The sequence below is a fragment of the Mus caroli genome, chromosome 14 (genome assembly GCF_900094665.2).
Source record: "Mus caroli chromosome 14, CAROLI_EIJ_v1.1, whole genome shotgun sequence".
Taxonomy (NCBI): Eukaryota; Metazoa; Chordata; class Mammalia; order Rodentia; family Muridae; genus Mus; species Mus caroli.
In genome coordinates, this window is record NC_034583.1 from 90,380,878 (window position 1) to 90,405,626 (window position 24,749).

Sequence of the window (24,749 nt, forward strand, 5' to 3'; positions counted from 1 at the left end):
CATTTATTGGCCATTCTGACATTATTAAATTCAGATCAACTCTGCAGCTCTAGTAGAGGATGTCTCTTCCCGAAAAACAGGAATTCTGTGAGCGTAGAATTTTTTTCCTACTCTTAAAAAAAAAAAAAAAAGACCACATATTAGCATGATCACAGTGTCTGTGTATGCTTTGCTGTGAAGCCATGTTACTAACACTCTAAGATTTTACTACAGATCAAAAGAGCTCCACTGTGGGTCATCAGAGAATATGAAATGATAAGCAAATTCATATCTCTAAGATAAGTCTACCAATTTCCTAGCAATGCCAGCCCTTGTTCCACAGTGGGAGGGGAAATAATGAGGGCCTGTTAAAGGGCAACACGAGTGGCATTTTTAATAAACGCCTCCTCCTTACTTCTGACAAAATCATTAAAGTAACTGTGTCTAACCAAGCCTCCACACACAGATGTACATTAAAGATTTAATGTAAAATTAAACAAAGATAGTCACTAAGGGAAAAAGCGAGCCTTGTTGGATTTTTTTTGGTCCCTAACATTGCAGAACTGTAACACAATTGCCTGCCTTAAGCAAGCATTCCATAGCCTATCTCCAAGTCCAGCTCCAGTCCTCGCGTCTGTCTATATTCCTTTAGGAGGTGTAAGAATTGAGGTCTCTTTCAAAACAGCACCATTCTCTGAATCCTCTCCCTTGTGCCGAGTGGCAAACAAGCACTCGCTTACAATAAACAGTGTCTGAACGAATCACTGTTCATCCAGCCTTGCCTATTCATGAGCTCCTGCGCTGAGATGATGAGGAATAATGAGTACCATAAAGCATGAAGTCTCCTCCATTACCGCTGCTTCACAGAGCTCATCAGGACTCTGTGAGACAGAAATACCTTCAGCCCTGGGCTAGGAGTGTCCTGAGGAATGTTCTGGAACAGTTCCTGCAAGCTCTCCCAAAGGAAATCAGCAGACTCTGTTGCCTTCCCAACCCCTCACGCCCCTGTGTCTAGAATATTCATGCTCATCAGAACTTCTGCTCTGGGCTAATCAAAAGGTGCAGGCCTGCCCTCCTAGCTCTCTTGAAGGCTGAATGGTCAAGACCTACCTGAGCTATACCTTGAGTTCCAGGCCAGTTTGAACAACTTAGTGTGACCTTGTCTCAACAAACAGAAAGTCAAAGGAGATCTAGCTACCTGGGAAAGCCCTTGCTTAGAATGAGCAATACGTTAAGAGTCCAGGGTAGGAAGGGGAGGCCTGCAATTTGAAATTTACCTTAAATGTATTTGTTAAATCACAGAATAACTAATATATATGTTAAAAAATCTCTACTAAAAATAAAACCAAAACTCGGGAAAACTGTAGCCAACGGGGATTGCTGTTTTCTTTGGTAGGGAGGGTGTTTATCACCTCTCTACCACAGACAGGCAAGCTACTGTGTGGCTATGTGGTTACACTACTCCCCAGCTAAAGACATGGGCTGAGAGAGAATTAGCATGATTGACAGAACTGGTACCTGATGCAATAGGCAGCTGCACTCTCACAGGACCGACTTTCATGTCTTTGCGGTTTTTGTGTCCACACACAAGTAGCTTCAATTGGAGTATGACGGCTAAATCTACCACTGGAGATGTTCTCCCTCACCTCTTGACCCTCTAGATCATAAGATATAGAGGAAGCCTGGGAAGTAGCATCTCCCCCACTGCACAGATGAGGACAGAGAAGACCAGAGATGAGAAGAAACTGCTTAATGTACCGGCTCAAGCCGGTAAACTGCCGGGCGAGGAATAAAGTCGTATTTTGTCTTTGACGGAGACCCTTTTTCTTTAGTCAGCCTCCTCTCTAGTATGATAGTTCTAGAACTCTTTCTCTGCTGTCCTCCTTTGCTTAAAAAACACGTTAGAACATCCAACGGCTGGCAGCATTTGGGAAGCTCTTTTAACAGCAGGGTATATGCACCAGAGGTCACGGACAAAGTCATTCCCTCATTCCTTGCTGGGACTCTGCAGTGTACCGTAAGAGCACATTCCCGTGCTGCAGGCTGCTCAGCAGCATATCCTATGTCAGGACAAGCTTGAAGGAAACTGAAGTAACAGGACAGTGTAGTGATCTGCAACATCACTAAAAGTCTGAGCCTTGGAACTCTGCACAGAGCGAGCTAATGCCTATATGTGGCTATTCCTACTCAGTTCACATGGCTACAAGACAAGGACCTCTGTCACCAATGAGAATGTTAGTGTCCAAAGTGTGCTAGTCCGTGTTTATGTCCACAGTTACCATATGAGGTAGATGAATCAAGCTGACCACAAGCTGATTGCAGTTACATACATGCCAGGATGGGTAGAATGAATACACATTGGATAAATCACATAAATTGAGCACGTGGCATGTACTCAGAACCAATACAAGTACAAAGAAGAAATCAAAGAAATATCCTCTACTCTCTAAGAACTTTCATTCTGACCCAAGAAATGCAATTAAACTCCACACTTAGAATTTTCCTTAAGTGAATGGCAGTCAGAACTTCCCAAGAAAGGTTTAGCCATGTCCAAATTTGTTATTTATTTGATATTCTGTGATCTGAGGTGAGGGGATGAGGGAAAGATTTTCTAATGGTGAGAGGTAGCCGTCGAACACCAGCAGAGCTACTTGTGTGTACAAGTAAAACACAAAGACAGCAAGGTGACTCAGATGTGAGCTCAGGTGCTTATTCAGTCAGCAACCCAGTCTATCAACCATGTCCACTCTCCCTCATCCCAGTTATCCTCCACATCTTCCTTCAAGACTGTGATATGTGCTCACTAGGTCCTGAATTCCTGGGAGAAATTGAGACAGACAGAGAGCAGTGGACAGCCAGTAGGAAACCTGAGGGACAATTTACCACAAGCAGGACAGAAGAGAGTCTGCCATGGGAAAATGGAAACAGAACGTGTATGAAATTCTTGAATATGTTGCATAGAAAAAACAAGGCAAAACCCCATTTACTTTCTCAAAACCTTAAGGTAGATTTGTGTATCTTAAAGGCAGTGTCATTGTGAGACATGGCTGTTACAGACTGGACAAAGGTGACAACTCCAGACTTCTTTGTAGACTGCTACCACATAGCAGGGTCTCCTCCACGTTTATTCCTTGGAACCAGCACAGGTCACCCTTTTCAAGACTCCATAACTTCATTTCCCATGAACATTCATTTAAATATCTCTCACATATTGATGTTTTATGACACGTTAACTTCAATCAGCTATCACCTGGGAAAGGTGTTAGAAAAATCTTTAAAACTCTAGCTCTCTTTCTCTAAAAATAAATCCGAGGTGCAGAACTCAGGCTATGCACCCCTTGTCCCATGATTTCTACTGAAAAGCAGTCTAACATGAAGATCACTAAAATTTTAGATTTTATCTATTTGTAAGGGGAGTCAAAAAATTTAGAAAATGCAAATTATTATAGTCTCTGAAGAGTTGAAGTCATAATCATGTTATTAAACACTACAGGCAGCTTCTCTTAAATCTTTCCCACAGAAGGAAAGAGGATTCTATCAGTAGTAGAGCTAAGAAGTTCATATAAAGCGGAAATAAAAACAAAGATTTTATTTCCTTCCACCATGTACAAGCTCATTAGAGGACCAACATCTGCACCACTCATGGAAGACAAAGTTGATTTTAATGAATAGGAGTTAATTAATAATTAGGAGCCCACGAATGTTTCCTGTCCACATTTAAGGACAAACAGAACTTTCTACAAATCATGTGATGTACAATTCCTATTCACTATAAAACTCTGTGAATATTGGTCTTTATTTACTGAAAACCCTGAGTCTTTCACACAAACCTTAGTATGAAACTGAAAAATGACCAAAACGTAGAAAGAATTTGCTACAAATTGTTAGAGCCTATAAGGCTGGGAACAGTGACCTCTGGTTTTAATCCCGGGTCCACACCCTAGCTTATGAGTTTCTGTCCTTTGTGCCCTTCTCTAACATGTACGGCTTCAATAGATTTATTGTTGTTCACGTTGAAGAAAGCACAATGAGATGAAAGGGAAGCTGGGAAATACGGACTGCCCTTTCCTCCTTTCAACCTATCAGGGAGAAAAGGCCCCTTACCTATATTATGATGCAGAGAGAAATGAATTAAGTCTATAGAGCACTGAAGACATATACAAGTCCTTCCTGTTGCTAGGTTAAGTATTCAAAGTTAGAGCCAACTGTACGGTTTGAAGGATGGGGAAGGTTAACCTGATGGGCCTGCCTGGAAGCTACAGAGGAACACAGAACTTTCCCACAAAGCTTATCTCTGAAGGGCTAACCCTGGTCCTGTGTGTTCCTCTCTTTGACGATACTCTCTACTCTCTGAGCACTGAGCGGTCCTTATTCCAGCACAGACCCCAAGGATGGTTAGTGATGAACAGTCTCTACACATTGGATTTCAGTGTTAGAAAAGCCAGTGCCACACAGTCAGATGAAGTGCCCTCCTCGGCGGCCATTGGAGAGACCTGATTGGTGCACAGGCTTGCAGTGAAAAGAGAGGAGAGGGTGATGAGATGCTACAAGGGGCTGCTTAGTGCAGAGGCATGTGGGACTTACTGAAAGAACCAAAGGTGTCCTACAGGTCCCTAACCTCAGCAGCCATGGCCAAGATGATGGCACACTAAGATGCTAGGCCTAAGGGTGTTCCAGATGGACATGACCGCACTGATTATCAGCCAATATTTGTGAGGCGAGATTAACATTTAATTTTTTTTTACAAAGATTTCTTTACAAAGTTACTAATGTTTAGTTTTCTTTTAATAAGGCATACATTAGTATGGCATAAATGATGAATTTATTGATGCCCCCTGTCAGCTTTCTGTGCTGCCTAAGAGGTAGCAGTGTCACTAGGTGTGTGGCCAGTGTGTACCCAGGGATATAGTGATTTTTCCTTTAAATGCCATGGTCAGATGCCCTTAACGTTTATACTGGGCTTATTGGTTTCTATTAGGGAAGCTTTGAATGTTAATAATAAAATTGCCAATTGTGGTTTCATATGAATTCTGTGTTCCTAGGTACTCTGTAGCCATAAATTAATTTATGAATTTAGCTATGCTTTTGGGTACTTTTCACATTAACTGTCCCGATTTTCTCAACCATCTAGAATTGGAACAGTTTTAAAAATCAGGGAGAAGCACTAGATACAAATACAACCAAGAAATCCATTTAACCAACAGTTAGCACTCCCATGCCTATTCTCTGCCATTTCCTAACTTAGAATTTCACATGGAGGAGTTACACTCCCATCTTAGTAGCTTTGCATGCAGCAATTTTCACTCAGCTGCAAAGGTCTCCTAAGGTGCATCATGAAGTCCTAAGTTTCAGAACACCTCAAAGGGGATGCTGGTGTCTAAGGCTTCAAGTGGATGAGAATCAACCACAGGCTCTGGTGATTCCTTAGGCAGGGGACAAAAGAGACAGGGCAACTCTGCAAGTGAATGGACCAGTCAAGAGAGGGAGGGGGCCTCTGCGGAGGTCTCTGCTTACCCCTTGTTCAGATTCCACAAGCTCGGTTTTGACTCTGACTGCCGGCATTCCATCAAGCATTAGCATTCTGTTCTCAAGGGCGCCGAGATTCTGAGGATAGAAGAAAGAGTGAGATTCAGTTCCGAAGCAGCGCCAGAGGAGGCCATCCCTTGGAGTCTTCCTTCATTGCCAACCCTCAAGTGCTGCTGACCTAATTCTTCAAGAATGGAGCCTAATTAAATGAGGATATCAGCATGACCAATTATCCTCCTATGTGAACTTTCATTTGAAATATTGACTAGGAAGTTGACTAAATCAAGGTGACTCTCTGACCCCTGGGTTGGAGGTCAGGCTATAATAAACTGTGCTGTGGAAGCATTCCATTAATTTATATGGGGCTGGAAAATTTATCACACCTTCTCAATAGTGGGAGGAAATACAGGGCACGGTTCTTTCTCTTGTCCTTAGTTCTGCCAGCTGTCTTGTGTACAGAGCCATAAATGAAAAGTCAGATTAAAGAAAACCCAGAAAACAAACAAACAAAAAAACTTAAATTGTCTAAGCCTGAATAATCTCAAGACAAAATAATATAATCCTAGATTTGCTGAAATTTTATACTATGCCAATTATGAGCAAATGAAAATTCCTACATATTAGCTCCCAAGAAACTATTTTAAAAGAACCAACGTGGGTTTTAATTTCAAAGGGAACAGGTAAGTGACATCAATAAGGAACAGGACGTTATTCTTACACATTTTTTGGCTCAGTTTATCGTCTCTAAAGAAAAGCTACATTGAACCTGTGGCTCAAAAGAGTTCATGTGCTGAGGAGAAGATGAAATCCAGTTTATGTTTCACCAATTCTCTCTGCTTTAGGTGCTTTCTGGATCAGACATCTACACAGGCAATCAGAAAGACACACAAGCGGGACCCAAATTGACTGGTAAAACACATCCCAAATATGCCAACTTCAACTCGACAAGCTGAATCAACTCATGGAGTTGACATGACTGACCCTGAGGTTTCAGGGAAGTCTCTGTGCTCAGTGACCTTAGAGAGGTGACAGGACACTGAAGAGATCTTACTAAGTGGGTATGCATATGTGTGTGTGTGTGATAAAAGAATTAGACATATACATGTATAAATCTGTATTATATACATACAAATATATATTCCCAAATGTGCGTATAACTTGTTTCTTGTGGGTTAATTTTATCAACTTATTAAAAATACATCTCAACATTTGTTAATTGGTTAGTACACCAAATCTGTGTATATGCATATATATATGTCTATGCATATATATATATTTGTATGTATAATGTATATGTATATGCTTATATATGAGTGTGTGTATATATACTATATATACTCTATCTCTATCTATCTACCTATCTATCTATCTATCTATCTATCTATCTATCTATCTATCTATCTATGCAGTTCCTAAATGCTTGCCTACAGGGTGATAAAAGGCAGTATCATTTCCAGAGTTTGATGTTTTTCACTTTTCACGCAGCTAGTTTTCATGAAAAAGTTAAATAAGTACGCCATTCCAACAAATCACAGGGGAGATTTTATTATCAAATTCTACCAACAGGGTGCACGCAGAACTAGTGAAGAGCTCCCTATGAGAATATTCTAAGAAGTACAACTTCGAGAGCCTCTCCTGGCAAATAGTTTCTCTGAGAAAAACAACAAGAAGAAAATGGCAAGCTGCCCTAGTTCTCCTTAGTCAGTCGCAAGGAACATTCAAAAAGATCACATCTCCTGGAGTACTAAGACTTCCTGTCAGGTTTTCCCGGAAGTACACAACGTTGTCCATATTTTGCCAGTATTTCACATTCTAACAGATGCAAGCAAAAGCAGGTACAATATTGCTAGATATCGCTGGTGTCTTCCAAACTTAGAATCCTTTCTTCAAGGCGGGGGTGGGATGGGAGGGTGTCGTTTACACATGAAGTTCTCAGATTAGAACTTGTAGCTTGTTGCCTCCAGTTTGCAGCATTACCAGCTACTCTGGGGGGATGTGTGGCTCTACAGTCCTCCACCACTCAGCTGGCTTCTCTCAGCAGCTCTGGGAATCTCCCTCCACAAAGCCTCCCAAGGTTGTCTGCTTGGTAGTCAGTGAAGGATGAGTTTCCTACCCTGGAGCAGCCTTACCCAGCTGAGAAGGGGAAAAGATACCTTATAAGGGAAGGCTGGGCCAAGCTAGAGATTAGTGTGGGGGTGGGGAGGGGAAGGACTGGCTGGAAAGGAAGGCTTAATGAACTGTTAGAGTCTGATTAGAGGCTAATGTTCCTTTTAGTGTTCTGGACCAATTTACAGCTGGTGTACTCTAACCACTGTCTCCACTTGCTGTGATAAACTTAGGAGTTTAAAAACTTCAAGCTAGCCAGGGCTTTGAAGTTAAAATCTGATAAGTCATGAAATCCTAACTGGGTCTATTTAGCCAGGGTCCACAAGTTTGTGTGTGTGTGTGTATGCGTGTGCGTGCGTCACGCACATGTACACATATGTTTTAACGAAGTCCAATTTTCCTTGGGAATAACCCCATTTCTATGCTTTTCCAGAAACATGCCCAGCCACAACCATAACCAACAACATAGACAGCAATGTTCCCAGCTGGGGAGCACAGCCTCCATAGCCGAGCTCTTTTGGTCAGTAAAATGATTGATAATTAGTGCAGACAACATTGCCATATTTACAAATGAAGCATATTAATCTATAGACCTAGAATTCTAACCCCACTTACAAGACTTAAGGAGCACTGAGAGCCCAACATGCTGAACCATCACCAGGAAGGCGCTGTGGGGAGGTGATACAGCATCCAGTAGTCAGACACCAGTGAAGACACTTCTAACGTACTGGTAGGTACATCTTAATCAACAAGTCCAGACACATAGGATGTCAGATGACTGCAGATTTTAAATATACAGTGGGTTCTGACAATTTGAAGTTGCTGTCAAACATATCTTGCTACGATCTCAATGAAATCATATTGGCTATGGAATCAATGGATCCGGTGAACCCCAAGAGGTAAACACAATGCTATCACCATCAATCTTGACCTGGAGCTATTGGTATACTTATGTCGGATCAACATTCTGATGGCATATGTCCCTCAGATTTATAATTTATACTATATATATGTATAAAACTATACACTTATACACAGCATGTATACCTTGTTTCTTATGAGTGGATTTTATCAAAAAGACCACAAAATTTATTACTTGATTATACAAATCCAAGTAAAGTTAATGAGAATGTCGCTTTGGATATATCTATCTTCCAAGTAAGCCTTGTGCCACAGTACTCCCACAGATGGCAGTTTTCTTGGTCAAACGTCATACGAGCACAGGGGTGACAGATTCAAGCACCCCAACATACTCAGAACTGATGTGCAGCAAGAAGGACTGAACTGCAGTGACAGTGACTCGGGCACCCATGGAATGGACATGACCCCTGGGTCAGCTTCTACAAATTGTTCTACCCTACAGTGCAGGTCTATTCTTCTCCCTCCTCCAGACTATGAGTCAACTAGAATAACGAAGGCCTGGAGAATCAGTACCCAACTGTTTAATCTCTATATTTAATTGCACTTCCTAACCAGAAAGTTCCTAATGGTGTTTGCTTTGTTCTCTGATAGTCCAGGATATAGTTGCTTAAATATAAGTATCTTCATCATAATATATACGGCTATGGGTGAAGAGACCTCAGTTGTTCCCATCTCATTTTGAAAGTGATGTCAGAGACGGACAAACAGTTCAGAATGCAGAATGCACTGCACTAAATCTTGCCATAACTTTATAGAAGATTCGTACAGGTTTCCCAGGCAAACATGCTCAATGCTCAGAGTACAGCCCACACGGTGGGTATGCCAACCAGCAGGAGAAGCAACAGAATCGGATTACAGGGAACCTGAGCTTCTACATAAAAGAATACCTCAGAGGAGGTGACCTCCCATGGTGTCATTTCTACCACACGACCAAACATTAAAAAATAAAGTAACCGCACTATTTGCTTTCTCAACCCCACCATAGATGTGGTGCTTCAACTACTAGGTAGATAACAATTCCAAAACCTGTGCAGAAACTCCAGCGAAACTACTAGGTCCTCCCTCTCATTCTGAGTAAAGTTTGCACACATGTACTGGGTTAGAATAGTGCATGTGCCTAGGAAACTATTTCAATTCCCTCATCCTTCTGTTAACAACTAAAATGCCCACCATTTGCGTATTTCCTATGGACCTTGCTAAGCGCCGGCATTATGATGCTCATTTAATGCCCACACCAACACAGTGGATACCTCTAGCTAAGGTTGGTTGATACTGTCTAAGATTCACACATCCCAGAAGCAAAGGATTGCCAGTTCCCGAGGTCTCACAATTCGTCAGTGGCATCTTAATGTAAACACAGAATGTAACCCCACGCTTTGCCTTTCTCAATGATTCTCTACTTAAACACCCATTCACACTCCCCTGCCTCTTTATCTTCCTTAGCAATACATGCAACCTACTCACAAATGCAAAAAAAGATGAGCAAATTATTGAAGTTCCAATGAAAGGAGTTTTGGAAGTCTCAGTCACCATTCCTCTTAAGGCTCAGCTGGCGCAGTCAAGTGAAAATCTTTTGGTAACTAGTCGCAGCTATATTTTAGGGAATAATAATGTTAAGTCAAATCAACATCCCGTTTCAAAGCTATTTCATATTTCTTCATGTTAAATTGAACATATTTTTATCTTACTGAGGTTATGTCTCTATCTATAAATGTCTCCTACTTCATTTTGCCCGTCAGTCCCAGCCTGGTTTCAGCATCAAGGAACTCTGTATAATTTCATCTGCAGTTTTTTTTTAAAAAATACATTCTTGGTAGCTTGCCCATTATTTCCATAATATGGAATGCGTTTGTACAATTGAGCAACATATTATATATTTTATATGTGGGATATATGTTCATTGGAATTATACTTTACTTATAATTGCTTAGATTAAGAGTAAGTGTGTTTTTTCCTATGCTCCTATATCTTCACCGGTAACTCAGTTTGTACGGGATGTGCGAATACCCAACCTACCTGAAGGGACACAAAACAAACAATTTTAACTGAAACTTTTTCCTTTTAGCTTCCTCAACTTTCCATGTCTCATTGTTTTGCAATCTGGAGAAGGGTATCATATTAATGAACATACACACACACACACACACAGACACACACAGACACACACACTCAGAGCCAAGGGCTGGCCTAGGATGCAAGCCTCAAGCTTTAACCTCCCAAGTTATAAAAGTGTAAGTGTATGCCTAGATGCCTGGCTTATGATTACATTTCATTTACAGAACTATATCTCACAGGATATGTGCTTTCTATGAGAACACTTAATTTAAAGCCTATTGGTGACTTCTATGATCTATGAGTATTACTCTGAAAAACCTGTATTCAGAGTCAAAATCAAAATACTTCCACACGAATCTCATACAGAAGCACGTGGAATGGTTACTTTCCTAAGGACTAACTCGACATGTTTGCTGTACTGCTACAGTGAGGATCAGTCTGCAGCCTGCTTTAGTGAAGCGCTCTATCTCCACAACATACAGTTTACACAAATACTTTAGAAGTGTTTCCTATAAGTAACAGTTGCTAAACCAGCTGTGAAAAACAGAAGCTCTTATTTGAGTTGCAAATGGATGCTTTTTAAAGGGCAGCTGATCCAACTTGAACTGCAATCCTAAATTTAATTGTCAAAGGGATTCAATGATGTCATAGACTGTGCAGCATTTTGCAGATCATATATGCAACAAAATGTTGGTCCCAGAGGTTGCAAGGTTACAGCATTTACTAAGGACTTTAACCATCTTTGAGCAAGAATACATACAATAATGCTCACACATCAAAAAACCATCTCACAACACATTACTCAGGATGCATACCTACCACAAGGACACACATGGCAGTACAGACAACAAGTGCAGGCCTTCCTCTCTCTACTTCATATGCAGAAGTTGGGTAAAATGGCATCTGAGCCTCCAAGTTGCTCCACCCATTTCAGCCTTAATACAAATCTTACGAGGAAGACATTTCTGTCACACACATGATAAAGACCGTAACTAGAGGGTCTGGTTGAGCAGATCTTGGCTTTAAGGTTGAAGTGAGGGTGTCACCCAGTTCTAATCACCTTGTTTCCTTTCTATCTTATTAATAAATCATAGAACACCTATAACAGATGAAATGGTGAGTCTGGGACTGGAGGGGAGGAATAAGAGAGACTAGGAAAATACATGGCCAGAGAAGTGTCAAGCCACCAGCAGCTGAAGTCTAGAAAAGAAAAGCAATACTCTTGTGCAGGTTTCAATATTCCAAGCAGATGTCTAGTGTGTGAGTCCAAGTGACAAGGTAGTAAGAAGCACTAACAAATGGCCTTGAAATTGGGTAAAGATGACAGAAAAGGATCTGGGCTCTAGAAAGTAGGTCAAAAGCAAGATTCATTCAAGGAACAGTGCTGAGATGGCTAATGATCAAGGACTACTCCCAGGAGAGTCCAGATATACAAACCAGGAGGAGGTAAGACTCACAAAGCTACCCTTGTAATGGGGCTCCTGCTCCAAACCTCTTTCGCAGGTACAATGGATACCTACCCAAGAATCAGAACTGCGAATCACAAGTGTAGGCAAAGGGACTAGTGCAGTGGAGATAGCCCATTCCTAGATGATTAGCAAGGACATTTGCAATACAACCAAAATATCAGGATAGTACTTCCTCATTAAAAGCAGTGGCATCTCTTGCTCACTGTGTACCTGGCACTGTTCCATCTGCACTATGCTCCCCTCATCATTCCTGTACTCCTGTCGGCTCACTCAAAACATAACAAGTGTTAGCCACTAAATTATCTATTTAAGACATACCAGTATGCAAAACAGAGGGTGTTATGTAGGGTTGTTCTAGTCTCTGAATCCCAAATAACTTATTTTACTATATCCATTTTAGAAGATAAAATTATTTTGAATATTCAGAGAGGTTCTATGAACTCTCCCCAAACCTTGAAAATGATAGGCAATCTAACATTGAAGCAACATCTGTATTATCATTGCTACCAGAGTGAGACAGATAAAGACACACACACAAACAAAAACACACAAACACACACATACACACAGATGGACAAACAGACAGACAGACATCCTCTTGATGTGGCAATAAAATCATGCTCTGAAATCCAACAATATTCTCCTCATGCACCTGTCCGTGATGCACATGGTCCTGAGCCAGGAGCTTCGAGGCGAACACAGGGATTCCATGTGGATACTGTGAAGGTGAAGGGAGATGGCAGAAATCTCATTTTGCAGCGTCCCCACCCTGTGCCGCAGCAGGTGCCTTTCAGAACTTGTCTAGCCCATTCTCCATCACTCTGCTCTGGTTCCATGTTAAGAATGCTTCTGTCTCTCAGGCTGTGACTATTCTATGCCACCACAGCTTCTGTAACTGACTGGTGCTTTAACTGATCTCACAGTACTTTCAGAATCTAAGTCATAAGACAACATGGGTGTGTGTTCTGGGTTCTAACATATTTCCACACTAGGTTTTTTTTTTTTTTAAATCAAAGCCACACTAAGTTTTCAGTAAATAACTATTAAACTAATGAAAGAGAAATAAAAATAAAAGCATAAGCTCAACCAATTCTCCTATTCAATCAACCTTACTAACGCTGCAACTCTTTAATACAGGTTCTTCATGTTGTGGTGACCATCAACCATAAAATTGCTTCACTGCTACTTCATAACTGTAATTTTGCTACGGCTGTGAATTATAATGTACACATCTGATATTCAGGATATCTAATATGCATCTCCCAAAGGGTTCACAACCTACAGGTTGAGAACCACTGTCCTATCGATCCAAGGTGATAAATGCATTGCTTTTGGGAACAGAGAGCATAATAAAAGTCTTGCAGCTACAAAATTTTCTGTATTTGTGAAGAACAAAAATAACTGAGTAACACCAAAAGACTAGCAAGGATGTAGACAGAAGGGAGCTTTGGTTGGAGATTAAACTGGGTATTATCACAATACCAACCTCAATAATGACATCATCTTTTGAATGCTTTCATAAAGAAGTTTGTCATATGTATATACTCTACTGTGCACATTCTTTTAAACATTTTCTTTTCCAATTATGGAGATATGCATGGGTGTACGTGTGCATGTATGTACACCCCTCTTTGTCTCCCTCTACCCTGTCTCTCTCACTTTACATATGTTTCAGATTCCTAGAGTCCATAAGAGGCCCCAAGCTCCCATGGAGCTAGAGTTACAGACTGGCATGGCGCTGAGCTCAGTCCTCTGGAAGGATGGGAAGAACTCTTAACTGTGGAACCACATCTTCTGTGCCAAATCTTAACTTTATACTACCTCATATTCATCAATTAAAAAGTACAAATGGTACCTCAATATTAAAAGACAATAATACTCCATATAAGGAATATTTGTAGCCAACTTCAAAATACATCTGCTATTAATTTAGAACATTTCCCTCTACCCTTTATGCATATCCAAAGTTTTCCCATAAAGCAAGCTCAAAGATTCCAGAATGGGGCTGTCAATGTGCAAGTAAGTCCAAGCCTTGGGAAATGGAAGGGTCCTGTAAGGATCCAGGATTAGAAATGGCAACTAGGAGGTTCTAGCCTTAGAAATGGCCAATGAGAATTCCTAAGTCAGCCTCAGATCAACGCAAAACAAATAAAAATACTCCAAAGGCAATAACTACATTTAAAGTAATTTAAATATTAGGTAATTTAAATTAAATAAATGAGGATGAGTTGGAATTGTTTGATAGAATAGCTTTTGCCCAAAGATACAGAGTAAAGTGCATGCATGCAATTATGCACTGTATTTGAATATTTAAATTTGAATCAAAATATTTTTTTTAAAAATCAAACTTTTAAATTACCTAATTCAACAAGGCAATTACACTCACAACACAGATCCATCCAGAGTAGACCTCATTCTGGCCCCTATCTCAAATTTCTATGCAACCGTTTTACACTTTGTGTTTCTTCACAACCAAGGCCAGCTTCTAACTTAAGATAAACCTATTTATATTTTAATGTTTTATTCTGAAGCTGGGTGTGGTGGAACAGGCCTTTAATCCCAGCACTTCGGAGGCAGAGGCAGGGGTATTCCTGAGTTTGAGGCCAGCCTGGTATACAAAGTGAGTTCCAGGACAGCCAGGGATATACAGAGAAACCCTGTCTTCAAAAAAAAAAAAAAAAGAAGAAGAAGAAGAAGAAGAAGAAGAAAGAAAGAAAGACCATCTGTCAGCCAAAGCCTACGAATGACTCCCCTGCATTTGTTCTGTGTGGCTCTCTGAATCACAAATTTGGAAATAATATGGCTAAAGATGACTTGTAAATGGACCACAACTACTGATCATTGGAAATAGAACCTGCCAAAATGTGTTCAATATGCAAAATGCACACTGGATTTTGAATATTTTTTATAAGAAAGAATTACAAATGCCTTTAATTTTAAATTAGTCACATGATGAATTATTCTGGACATATTATTAATAAGTACAGTATTATTTAACTTTTTTGTTTACTAGGAAACATAAACATGACTCATATCATGTATTAAAAACTTTTAATTGCATAAATCCATTTTTATCCTGTGCCTTTAGGGCAAAGCTGCTCTATCCAACAACTCTAGTGGGTCCCACATAGTCCTCATCATGACCTTTATACTAGAAACAGGCAATGGTTTTGAGAATTTGGAGGTGGAGAGGGGAGAGGGAAATGAAACATTCAGAGTGTCACAGAAGTAGAAGGATGCCACTGAACTTAAGGGACCAGGGATATCAGCATCATTTTGTACAAGATTTTACCATGTTCCCGCAATTTCTGAAGCAACACTTCAATGTTAGAGGATGACAGAAGAAACAGGGAGGACCTGTTCACTGATATGCTCAAAAGTGGAGCTGACAGAATGTGGATTTAACATACGTTCTCAGTTTATTTTTGTTGTTGTTTACAAAAATGAGTTCCTATGTAATTAAAAGAAATGTGTGACCATTTAAAATTTGAGGTATAAAAAGAGTCGAGAAGGCTGGGTTTTTTTTTTTTTTTTTGAATGTAAGAACAAATGATGAAGAGAGAAATCCATTTTCCCATCCTGGCTGACACTCAGAATAGGCAGAAGAGTCACTTGCATTCCTTAGCCAAGCGAATAAGCAATGGCACAACCTCTCCCTGACAGGGACACATGTTACTAAAAAGAAAGTAAGGAAGACAAGCCTAAAAGCCCTGCAGGGAATGCTCCAGGGGCTTACAGTCTGTGTTTGCGTTAGACTGACAACCGATACAATGAATCTGCTAGACTGCTTCGAGTAGGTTCTCCATAGATGTTTGCACTTATCATAGCAGAGAGAGGTATAAGGATGTCTAACCTGGGCATGACATAAGCATTCCCTGTTCTAGAAGACTCTATAGAAACTTATACTAAATATTTACCATCGTAGCAGAAAAGAAAACAAAGACCAAACACATTTCCCTCTACTGCAGAGTAGCCCAGGCTGGCATTTAAAACATTTTCTTATTATGGAAAAATCATTTTTTGGCCATTCTTCTCTGAGGAAATATATATCGATACATTATATATTTGTATGTGATTGACACCTGTCAGATTGCTTTTAAATGAGAGTTTCTGGCAATGATTCCATTTAGAGGCTTTGCTTTTATGTAGCACTTTGACTACCCTGAACCTCTGATCACTAAGCCACATTCTCAGATTATATACTAATATCAAAGATTCTAAACAAGAAAATTCATGAAGAGTTACTGAAGGAAAAAAAATTAGGTTCCCACCAGTGGTCATTTTTGGAAGAACTAAAAATATCTTCTAAGACTTCCTATTTCCTGACCAGCATGCATGAAGCTTAGAGGTCACCACTGTTCCTAACAAAACAAAGAGGAATTCAACTGGAAAGTCAACTCTTGTCTTAGAGTCACCAGAACAGCAAGGTCATAAGGCAATGCCTGTCCTTGATGTAGAAGGATGGGGGAACCACGGTCCTCTCCCTCTCCTAGCAAGACTGGAAGACTATTGACCAATTGACAGACATTACACAGTTAAAGGATCCACAGAGACTAAGACATAAGGGATTCCCCAATTTGCATATTAAGATTGGTGTTTTATAAGTTAAGTGTTCACGTTTAATAAAAGGAATGTTTATAACTAATATTTAAGGACAAAAAAATCAGAATAGACACCTTATTCAAGAAGATGCATATGGCAAGTGGGACTGGGGAAAAATGCTTACTACCTTCCTTTGTTAGAGAAGTGAAAATGTAAGATAAAATTGTGGGACTGGCCAACATCTAAAGCCATCATACCGACACACAGCGCATCATGCAAACAAGCAGCCAAAGGCACTGTGTTGTGTCAGAGCTGGGAATGAATGCACTCAAGAAGATAAGTTTGCTGCTTCCTAAAAAAGCTAAAGAAGATGGTCACCAGATTATACTGTCACACACTTAGTAATTGCCTGAAACACATTTCTAGTATGCTATCCATAATTGCCAAAATTAGAACTGGAAAGCAACCAAGACTGCCTTCCATCTGGAAATGGACAAAGTGACACTTCCAGCCAAAAGTAAGAATAATATTCGACATTACAAGTCGGTTGGTGAGATGGCCCAATGGGTAATGGCAATTGTCTCTAAGCCTAACAATTTGAGTTCCATCCCCAAAGCCCAATGGTGGAAGGAGAGAACCAACTCCAGTAAATTGTCTTCTGCTGGCAGCATGTGCATGGGAGCACATGCACATATACACACACCATACTCATATAGAACACACACATATCACACCATAAAAACACATACAAATGAATAAATAAAACGACTTTAATATCTCAAGCCCTCAAAGGACACTCCCACCGCTGTCATGGAGTGAGAGGGCTGTTCTGAAAAGGCTGCACACTGAGGGCTGTTGACTGGAGAGCTCGTTGCAAGAAGCAAACCATGGTAATGGTCACCAGGAGTTAAGTAGTAAAGAGTGAACGGGAGGCAGGACACAGGACTGCAGGGCAGTCATGTGTCAAAACTCATAAATCCTTTGGTCTGTACATGAAGAATGACATCTGACACAAACTACAGACTTGGCATACTGATATGCCAATCCAGGGTCATCAGCTCTAACAAATGTCACCAACGTGGACTTACATCGTTGAGGAGGATTGCAGCCATGAGAGGCAAATGGGTGTATGGGATATTGCAACTCTCTACTCTACTCTGCTATGAATCTTGGTCTCTGAAAACGAGGCTTATTAATTTACAAACACCTTCTCTTAAAATTTAATTTGAAATTACATTTAAGAGAACTTGAAAGAAAATATCTATATAGTGACCCACAAAAGCACAGTTTTATGACTAGATAGAAATCTCAGTATTACAATTCATACTTCACTCAAACAGAAATAAAATGTGAGAGTACAATTTTCTAAAAATAAGTACTACTGCCACGTCTGTAAAATTAATCCAAAGTAGTAGGCACAGTTACAAAGCTCCGAGTTAACCTCTCTTATACTATTTTACACCATAGAAATGTCTTGTTTTATATTTATCTATACCAGAAAACCAAATGAAATTTTATTACTCCACACTAAGTTTAAACCTTCTGTTAAAACCAATATGAAGGGTTGGTTAATAATTTGAGTATTTGTGTATATAACTTTGTGTGTGTGCATGATATGTGTATATGTGCATGTTCATGTTCACAGTGGCTACATGTATCCCATGGGTATATGTGGAAGCCAGAGGACAACTTCACATCTTTGTCTTGGCTTCCACTTTGGTTGAGACAGAATCTCCTTTTGGAAGCTGCATGTGCCAGGCAAGCTGACCTTGGGACTGACTCAGATTCTTCCTGTCTCTGCCATCTCCCTCCTCTGTCTCTGAAATAACAATTACCATTATTATTCTTAGCTTTGGGGATCCGAACTCATCCCCCTGTTTGTTCAGCAAGTACTTAACCAATCACTCATCTCCCCAGATCAGGTCATCAATTATCTTTTAAACTAACAAGTGATGAGGAAAATAATTTATTGCTTGGTGATGCCCAGGGATCTAAACATGTAGCCAAACTAGCTTTGAACTTACATCTGGCAGCCTCACACACATAGGCTGTCATCATGTTTGGCTCAATTTTTCACCCAATGGACCAAAAATGGAAAGGAAAAGGAAGGGAAGGGGAAGAAGGGGAAGAAGGGGAATATATATATATATATATATATATATATATATATATATATATATATATATATATAGAGAGAGAGAGAGAGAGAGAGAGAGAGGAAAGGAAAGGAAGGAAAGGAAGGAAAAATAAAAAATAAAATGAAAGAAAAGGACAGGGAGTGAGGAAGAAAGAAAGGAAGGAAGGAATAGAAAATGAAAGGAATAAAAAAGAAGAGAAAAAAAGAAACAAAATGAAACAAAACTTTGATTAGTTAGTACTTATAGATCACTGACAGTGTCAATCAATATTTTTTTTCATCTTACGTATTCATTTGGATAGCCCTTAATAAAGAGAAAATAAGTTTTAACAAGCAGAAGTGTTAACACGTGTCTACCCTCAGTCACTTTATGAAACATTCTATTTATATTTTTCCAAGCAATTTATTCTAAAATAAGGAACTCTGGAGAACTCAGAAGCTCACATCTACTCAGGGTTCATAAATGTTAATAATTGGGAGAAACAGACCCACTGGATCATGACAGTGGAACAAACGCATCAGCTTGAGATTATGGAAGACAGCCATGCAGATAGGGCTAGAAGGTCAACCTGTGTGCCTGGTTTGCCAATGAACTCAGCAAACAGAAAAAGCTCGGATGGGTCCTTCAAAAGATACTGTGATGAATATCTAATATTTACTTGCACACAATTCGGGATCTCCAATCAGAATGGTAGATGATGACAAAGCGAAAATGTGTAATCTGTTAGAAGGTGAAAATGAGTCTTGGGTGCCTGGTTCTTTCCCACATCTCCACAAACTGCAACCATGACAGAAGCAATCTGACCCAGGGAAAAGCAGACGGGTCATAGCTAAAGACACCTGCCACCAAGCATAAAATCCTGAGAAGGAACCCAGGAACCCAGGAATATATATATATATAGCGAAGAGAGAACTGACTTCTAAAATTTGTCTGCTGACCTCTTTACGTGGGTCACAGTGTGTATGCACACACACACAGATATAAATACACAAAACAAAGAAATAGACACAATATTTTTAAAAGGTTCTGTCCCCAAACTTAACTATTAATAAGCAAGTCCATGCACTTGGAACTCCTCAAAGACTTTGAGCCAAGGCAGAGGGCAGTGAATATACAAAAGGTACCATATAACTCCAGAAACTCTCTAAGAAAAATATGTAATTCTAGTATCAGTGAGCACTCCCAAACTTTGTAGATATCCCGGTGTGGTATCAGAGTAAGTTGTATGAGACAAACTAAGGATGTTCTGATATGATAATGTTGACATGAACTTAGAAAATAGTATGAAACAGAAGCCAAATGCCAAGACTGGATTGTAAATGTAATGTTGTTTGGATGTAAAAATCACAATCACATAGGAAATAAGCCTCTAAGGACATCTGTGTGTGGGTATGGCGACTAGGGAAGCTGCTGGTCATGCTGGTCCTGGACCTCATAAAATGACAGAGGTAGCACAGCTGCCCATCTCTCTCTGCTTCCTGGATCTAGATATGATATGACCACCTACCTCAAGGTCTTGCCACCACAACGTCCCTGCTGTGATACACTATACGCTCAAACTATAAGCACTCTCTCTCACTCTCTCTCTCTCTCTCTCTCTCTCTCTCTCTCTCTCTCTCTCTCTCTCTCTCGCACACACACACACACACACACACACAGTGCTGTGAATCAACATAGCACATTTTAAGTATTACATGTTTTAGTAGATCAATACTGCCACCAGTAAAAGTAAATTTTCCTGAGACAACTAAGCCCGTCAAATACTTATGTAAGATCAATGACCTCCAGGAGAAATCGTGTTGCAGTTAATATATTTTGTTTTAAAGATATTGCTTCTCTTTGGTGGCACATTTCTTCATTGTTCCATCAGACTGATCTCATTTCTCTAAAATATGCAGGGATCCTATCCTCCTGTGCCTTCATTACAGGTCTAGGTCAAACAAGAGCTGGAAACTGCCCCCTACCCAGAGTCTTTCTACTTAATGTCCATGGCTCTTAGGGTCCTTCAGACTGTACACAGGCTTTGAAAGAACAGCGTGGAAAAGGCTGATTCCTCCCAAGGCAGAAGATGTATTTGGTTGCACATTGCTCTAGGTCTTCTATTCCCTGTTGCACGATGTCTATTCTTTCAAAGGTACGAATCTTTAAAATTTTCAACTCTCATAAAGGGCATGGGGTGAATAGGAGTGTCATCAGAGGTTATCAACTCCATGGTCCAGCACCGTTTTTAAGCTAGAAAATGATGATCTCTCACCACCGAGCTAACTCTGTGAACCATGCTGTGGCTGCAATGTAATTAGAGCAGGCCACTCTCCTGTCTTACTGGGTGGAGCTGAGGACTGAAGAAAATTTGGCAGAATCTATCAAAAACCATGAAAGGAATATATGCCTTGTGTCCTAGAGAATTCCTCTCTTGGAACTGATCCTAGATAATAAGGAAGGAAGCTCAGACTCATATTTATATCCCCACTGTTCATAATTAGTCAATATTGGACTCAACCTAAATATTACCAAACAGAACAATGATGAAATAAATCACCGTGAGCCCATATAGTTAAAGATGTCACAAATACTCACTTCAAGTGACATAGAATCGTGCCCACTAGCATACAACAATGCCTAGTTTAGACAAGCACACGTCATTTTCCAAAATAGTGCTTGCAGAATATAAAAATCTGTTATATTCTCTGTACCCTTAAATATAAATACAGACAGACGATAAGTAGTTATCTGCCATCCTGTGTGCAGTCGTAATGATAGCTGTGTTTCCCTTGCCTCACATTTCTGTAGCGAGTATATAATGAACATTTATCACTTCTACAAAAAGATACAAGTAAAGAAAAGACAGTGTTTCTTTTTTTTCAAAGAAACTCTCTGAAAGCAGAAGGATTAGAAGTGGGGTTGAGAGGCTTGCGTTCCTGGGCGAGGCTCTGAAACTCACAGTCCTCAGAGGTCACAGAATCCCTTTGCCTGGGAGATTGGAAGAAAGGGTTGTGACCTCTCCTTTGAGCACAGCTTGAATGCCCTGTTGACCTCCATGACCTCCTGCAGCTCCTGTGCAAAAAGACTAAGCCAAAATACAATTTTCACTCAACGGCACACAAAGTAGTGAGTTCCTTGGACTGCCCTGACCCTCAGCATTCCTTTACCCTACACTAGGGAAAGCAACAGGCTCATCTTCCACCAAGCCTCACAAGCCCATGACCTTGAATCTATGAGCCCAGCAACTTGCTTGAGCCTTAACTGTGGTGAACACCACGGAGTATTGGTTACTATTGAGCAATGCACTGACTCCACCTTTATTTAACTGACTTTTTCACATAAAAGAACCTTAGAGGTACTGATGAGATAGCTCCGTGGACTATGCACTTACTACGCATGCATGGAGACAAGAGTTCAGAAGCCCAGAATCCACATAAAAATCAGGTTGGCATGTGGAGCACCTTCAACCCTTACACTGAAGAAATAAAGACAAGGGATGCCCATGGCAATCTGGCTAGCTGGACTAGCTAACCCCTAATGCCAGGCTCACCATGGCACCTAAGCACAGTAAGTAAAGTTGAAAGCAACTGAGGAAAAACATTAGACATCGACCTTTGGCCTCCACATCCATATGCACACACATACATATGTACCTGTATGGATGTATGTACCAACAACATGTACAAATATGCATACAAGCATACATACACATGAATGGAGAAAAAAGAATAATTACAATTAATTTCACCCACTTATATAATGCATCATCATAAGACAAAATTGTAGCATCTATTAAATTCTTATACATGTTTATCTATAAGTTTTACAATGAACAATGACATGGTGACCAAAATTCTTGCTGGAATATGTTTAAAGACAAAAGGAGATATCCAACTCCTTTGTTATGAAAAAGGTCTCTAAAACTTGTTTTCTGGTCCCCCTATGAGCACATATGTAATATTGAGCAAGAACATAATTAAATGAATTTCTGATTGGGAATAATGTTCCTAGCCTTAGCCAAAGGAAGAGAAGACGAAGGGCTGGTGTGAGAGCAGACCAGTTGACCCAAGAGTAGTTGCTTACTCAAACTGAACAACAGACCTGGAGTCAGTGATGAGAGCCACAGAAATGCCAAGAGGATTCAGCAAGGGCTGCAGATGACAGCCAAATGGTAAAAATAATGAATGCATGGTGGTATTTAAAGCTGGAGGGATGCGATGGTGGGATGTGTGGAATGGGTACTTTAGTCACCATGTTCCAATGTGTAGTTTCTGTTTTGGGTTTTCTGATTTGTTTTTGGAGAGAGACGGAGAGAGAGAGAGAGAGAGAGAGAGAGAGAGAGAGAGAGAGAGAGAGAGAGAGAGAGAGAGAGAGAGAGAGAGAGAGAGAGAGAGAGAGAGAGAGAGAGGAAGAAGGAGGAAGAGGAAGAAGAAGGAGGCAGGGAGGGAGGGGGAGGAAGAGAACACGCCTAGGCAGAGGTGGACACTGAAAGACTTCCTCAACTGCTCTCCATCCTAACTTTGGAAGACGCGTCACACACTGATTAACCTAACCTGGCTGGCCAACCAGCCCAGCGGCTCCTCCCTGCTTCTTTCCATAGCAGTTGAATTAAAAATGCACTCAACTCTGTTCCACAATTTGCCTGGGTGCTAGGGGCCATTCAGGCCATGTTTGCACAGCCAAGACTTTACCAAGTATTTTCTCCACCCTGTACCAAAACAGAGTTTAAATAACAAAGGCTTCTCTTCTTGACAGCCAGCTTTCTAATATGGAAAAATCACAGCCATGAGCTGCAAACACAAGACATCTGACACAGAGCAGCAATATTTAAAATATATTATTCTCCACACCAAACAAGTCGTGTCATTTTGATGAACCAGTAATCTGGCCACAAAAGACATCTTTCCCTTCATCAGAAGACGGTCACACTTAAATAGTACTCTTGGATTATTTCATAGTTGCCTTTCCTGAGTGGGTGAAGGGTTTGTGCTTTTCAATGTAAATTTAAAGTGGAATAAGAATAATTTGAATGAAAATATCCCTGCACTGTTTTATCACAGAGTTAGGGACATACATTGACTTTTTCTTGATGATTCAGACTACTTATTATAACATGGGTGACCAGGCAAAGCGGCACACGAATATAAGTTCAGGACCCACTGAAGTGTGGCCGTACTAAATGACCTGAAACTATTGGACTTTGTGTAGGCATGAGCATATTAGAGTATGTCAAGCTGTGGTTTCTCAATCTGCTCCCGTTCTTTTTATAGATGTTGCTCTGCCCTAAGGTAGAATAGATGTCAGACTAGGATGCATGCAGACTTAGGTAACCAGTCCTAGCGGAATGCACGTGGATATGTCGTTTAACATCTTTGGATCTAAAGTGAAGGATTTCAACTAGGTGACCCCAGAGGCTCTTTTCTTCATGTTCCTTCTCATCTGCTGTGGAACCTGGAAACCAGGAGAGCACGCTGCATACATGTGCATTGAAAGGGGCATGCAGCATATTCTCTTGCTAAATGACAAAGCGATGTTCCAGGCAGCTTTTTGCCTATTATGGAGGCCATACATGGGTCATTGTTTGTTTGTTTGTTTGTTCATTTTTTTTAGGTCAGAAATAGTCATATGGCTCCTGGACACCAACGATTCTACTAGGGACATGTCAGCCAGTATTCTCATCCCTTGATCTTCGTGTTCTGTGTTAGGTCCCCAAAGAATACATGCAAACTGAGCAAACAGATAGCCAAGTGAAGACTATAATAGGAGGCCTTTCTTCACTTCAGTGTGTATTTATTAAAAACTGTTCTGCAAGCCAGGTATGGTGGCGCATGCCTTTAAACTCAGCACTCAGATATCAGAGACAGGTGGATTTCTGTATGTTCAAGGCCACCGTGCTCTGTAAAGTGAGTTTGAGGCCAGCCAGGAGTACATAGAAAAATTCTGTCTGAAAAACAAAAGAAGGAAAGAAGGAAGGAAGGAAGGAAGGAAGGAAGGAAGGAAGGAAGGAAGGAAGGAAGGAAGGAAGGAAGGA

The 24,749-nt window shown here is 40.4% G+C and overlaps 1 protein-coding gene across 10 annotated transcripts in view; it reads right to left on the reverse strand.

Moving 5' to 3' along the window:
- The window catches only part of Klf12 (Kruppel like factor 12), a 411,764-nt gene that overhangs the window by 225,968 nt on the left and 161,047 nt on the right, over window positions 1-24,749 (reverse strand). For all 10 annotated transcript variants that reach the window (XM_021182110.2, XM_029469157.1, XM_029469158.1 and 7 more), the window contains one exon: window positions 5,494-5,583. In XM_021182110.2, the coding sequence (XP_021037769.1) occupies window positions 5,494-5,583 (90 nt within the window). The remainder of the gene's footprint in view (window positions 1-5,493; window positions 5,584-24,749) is intronic.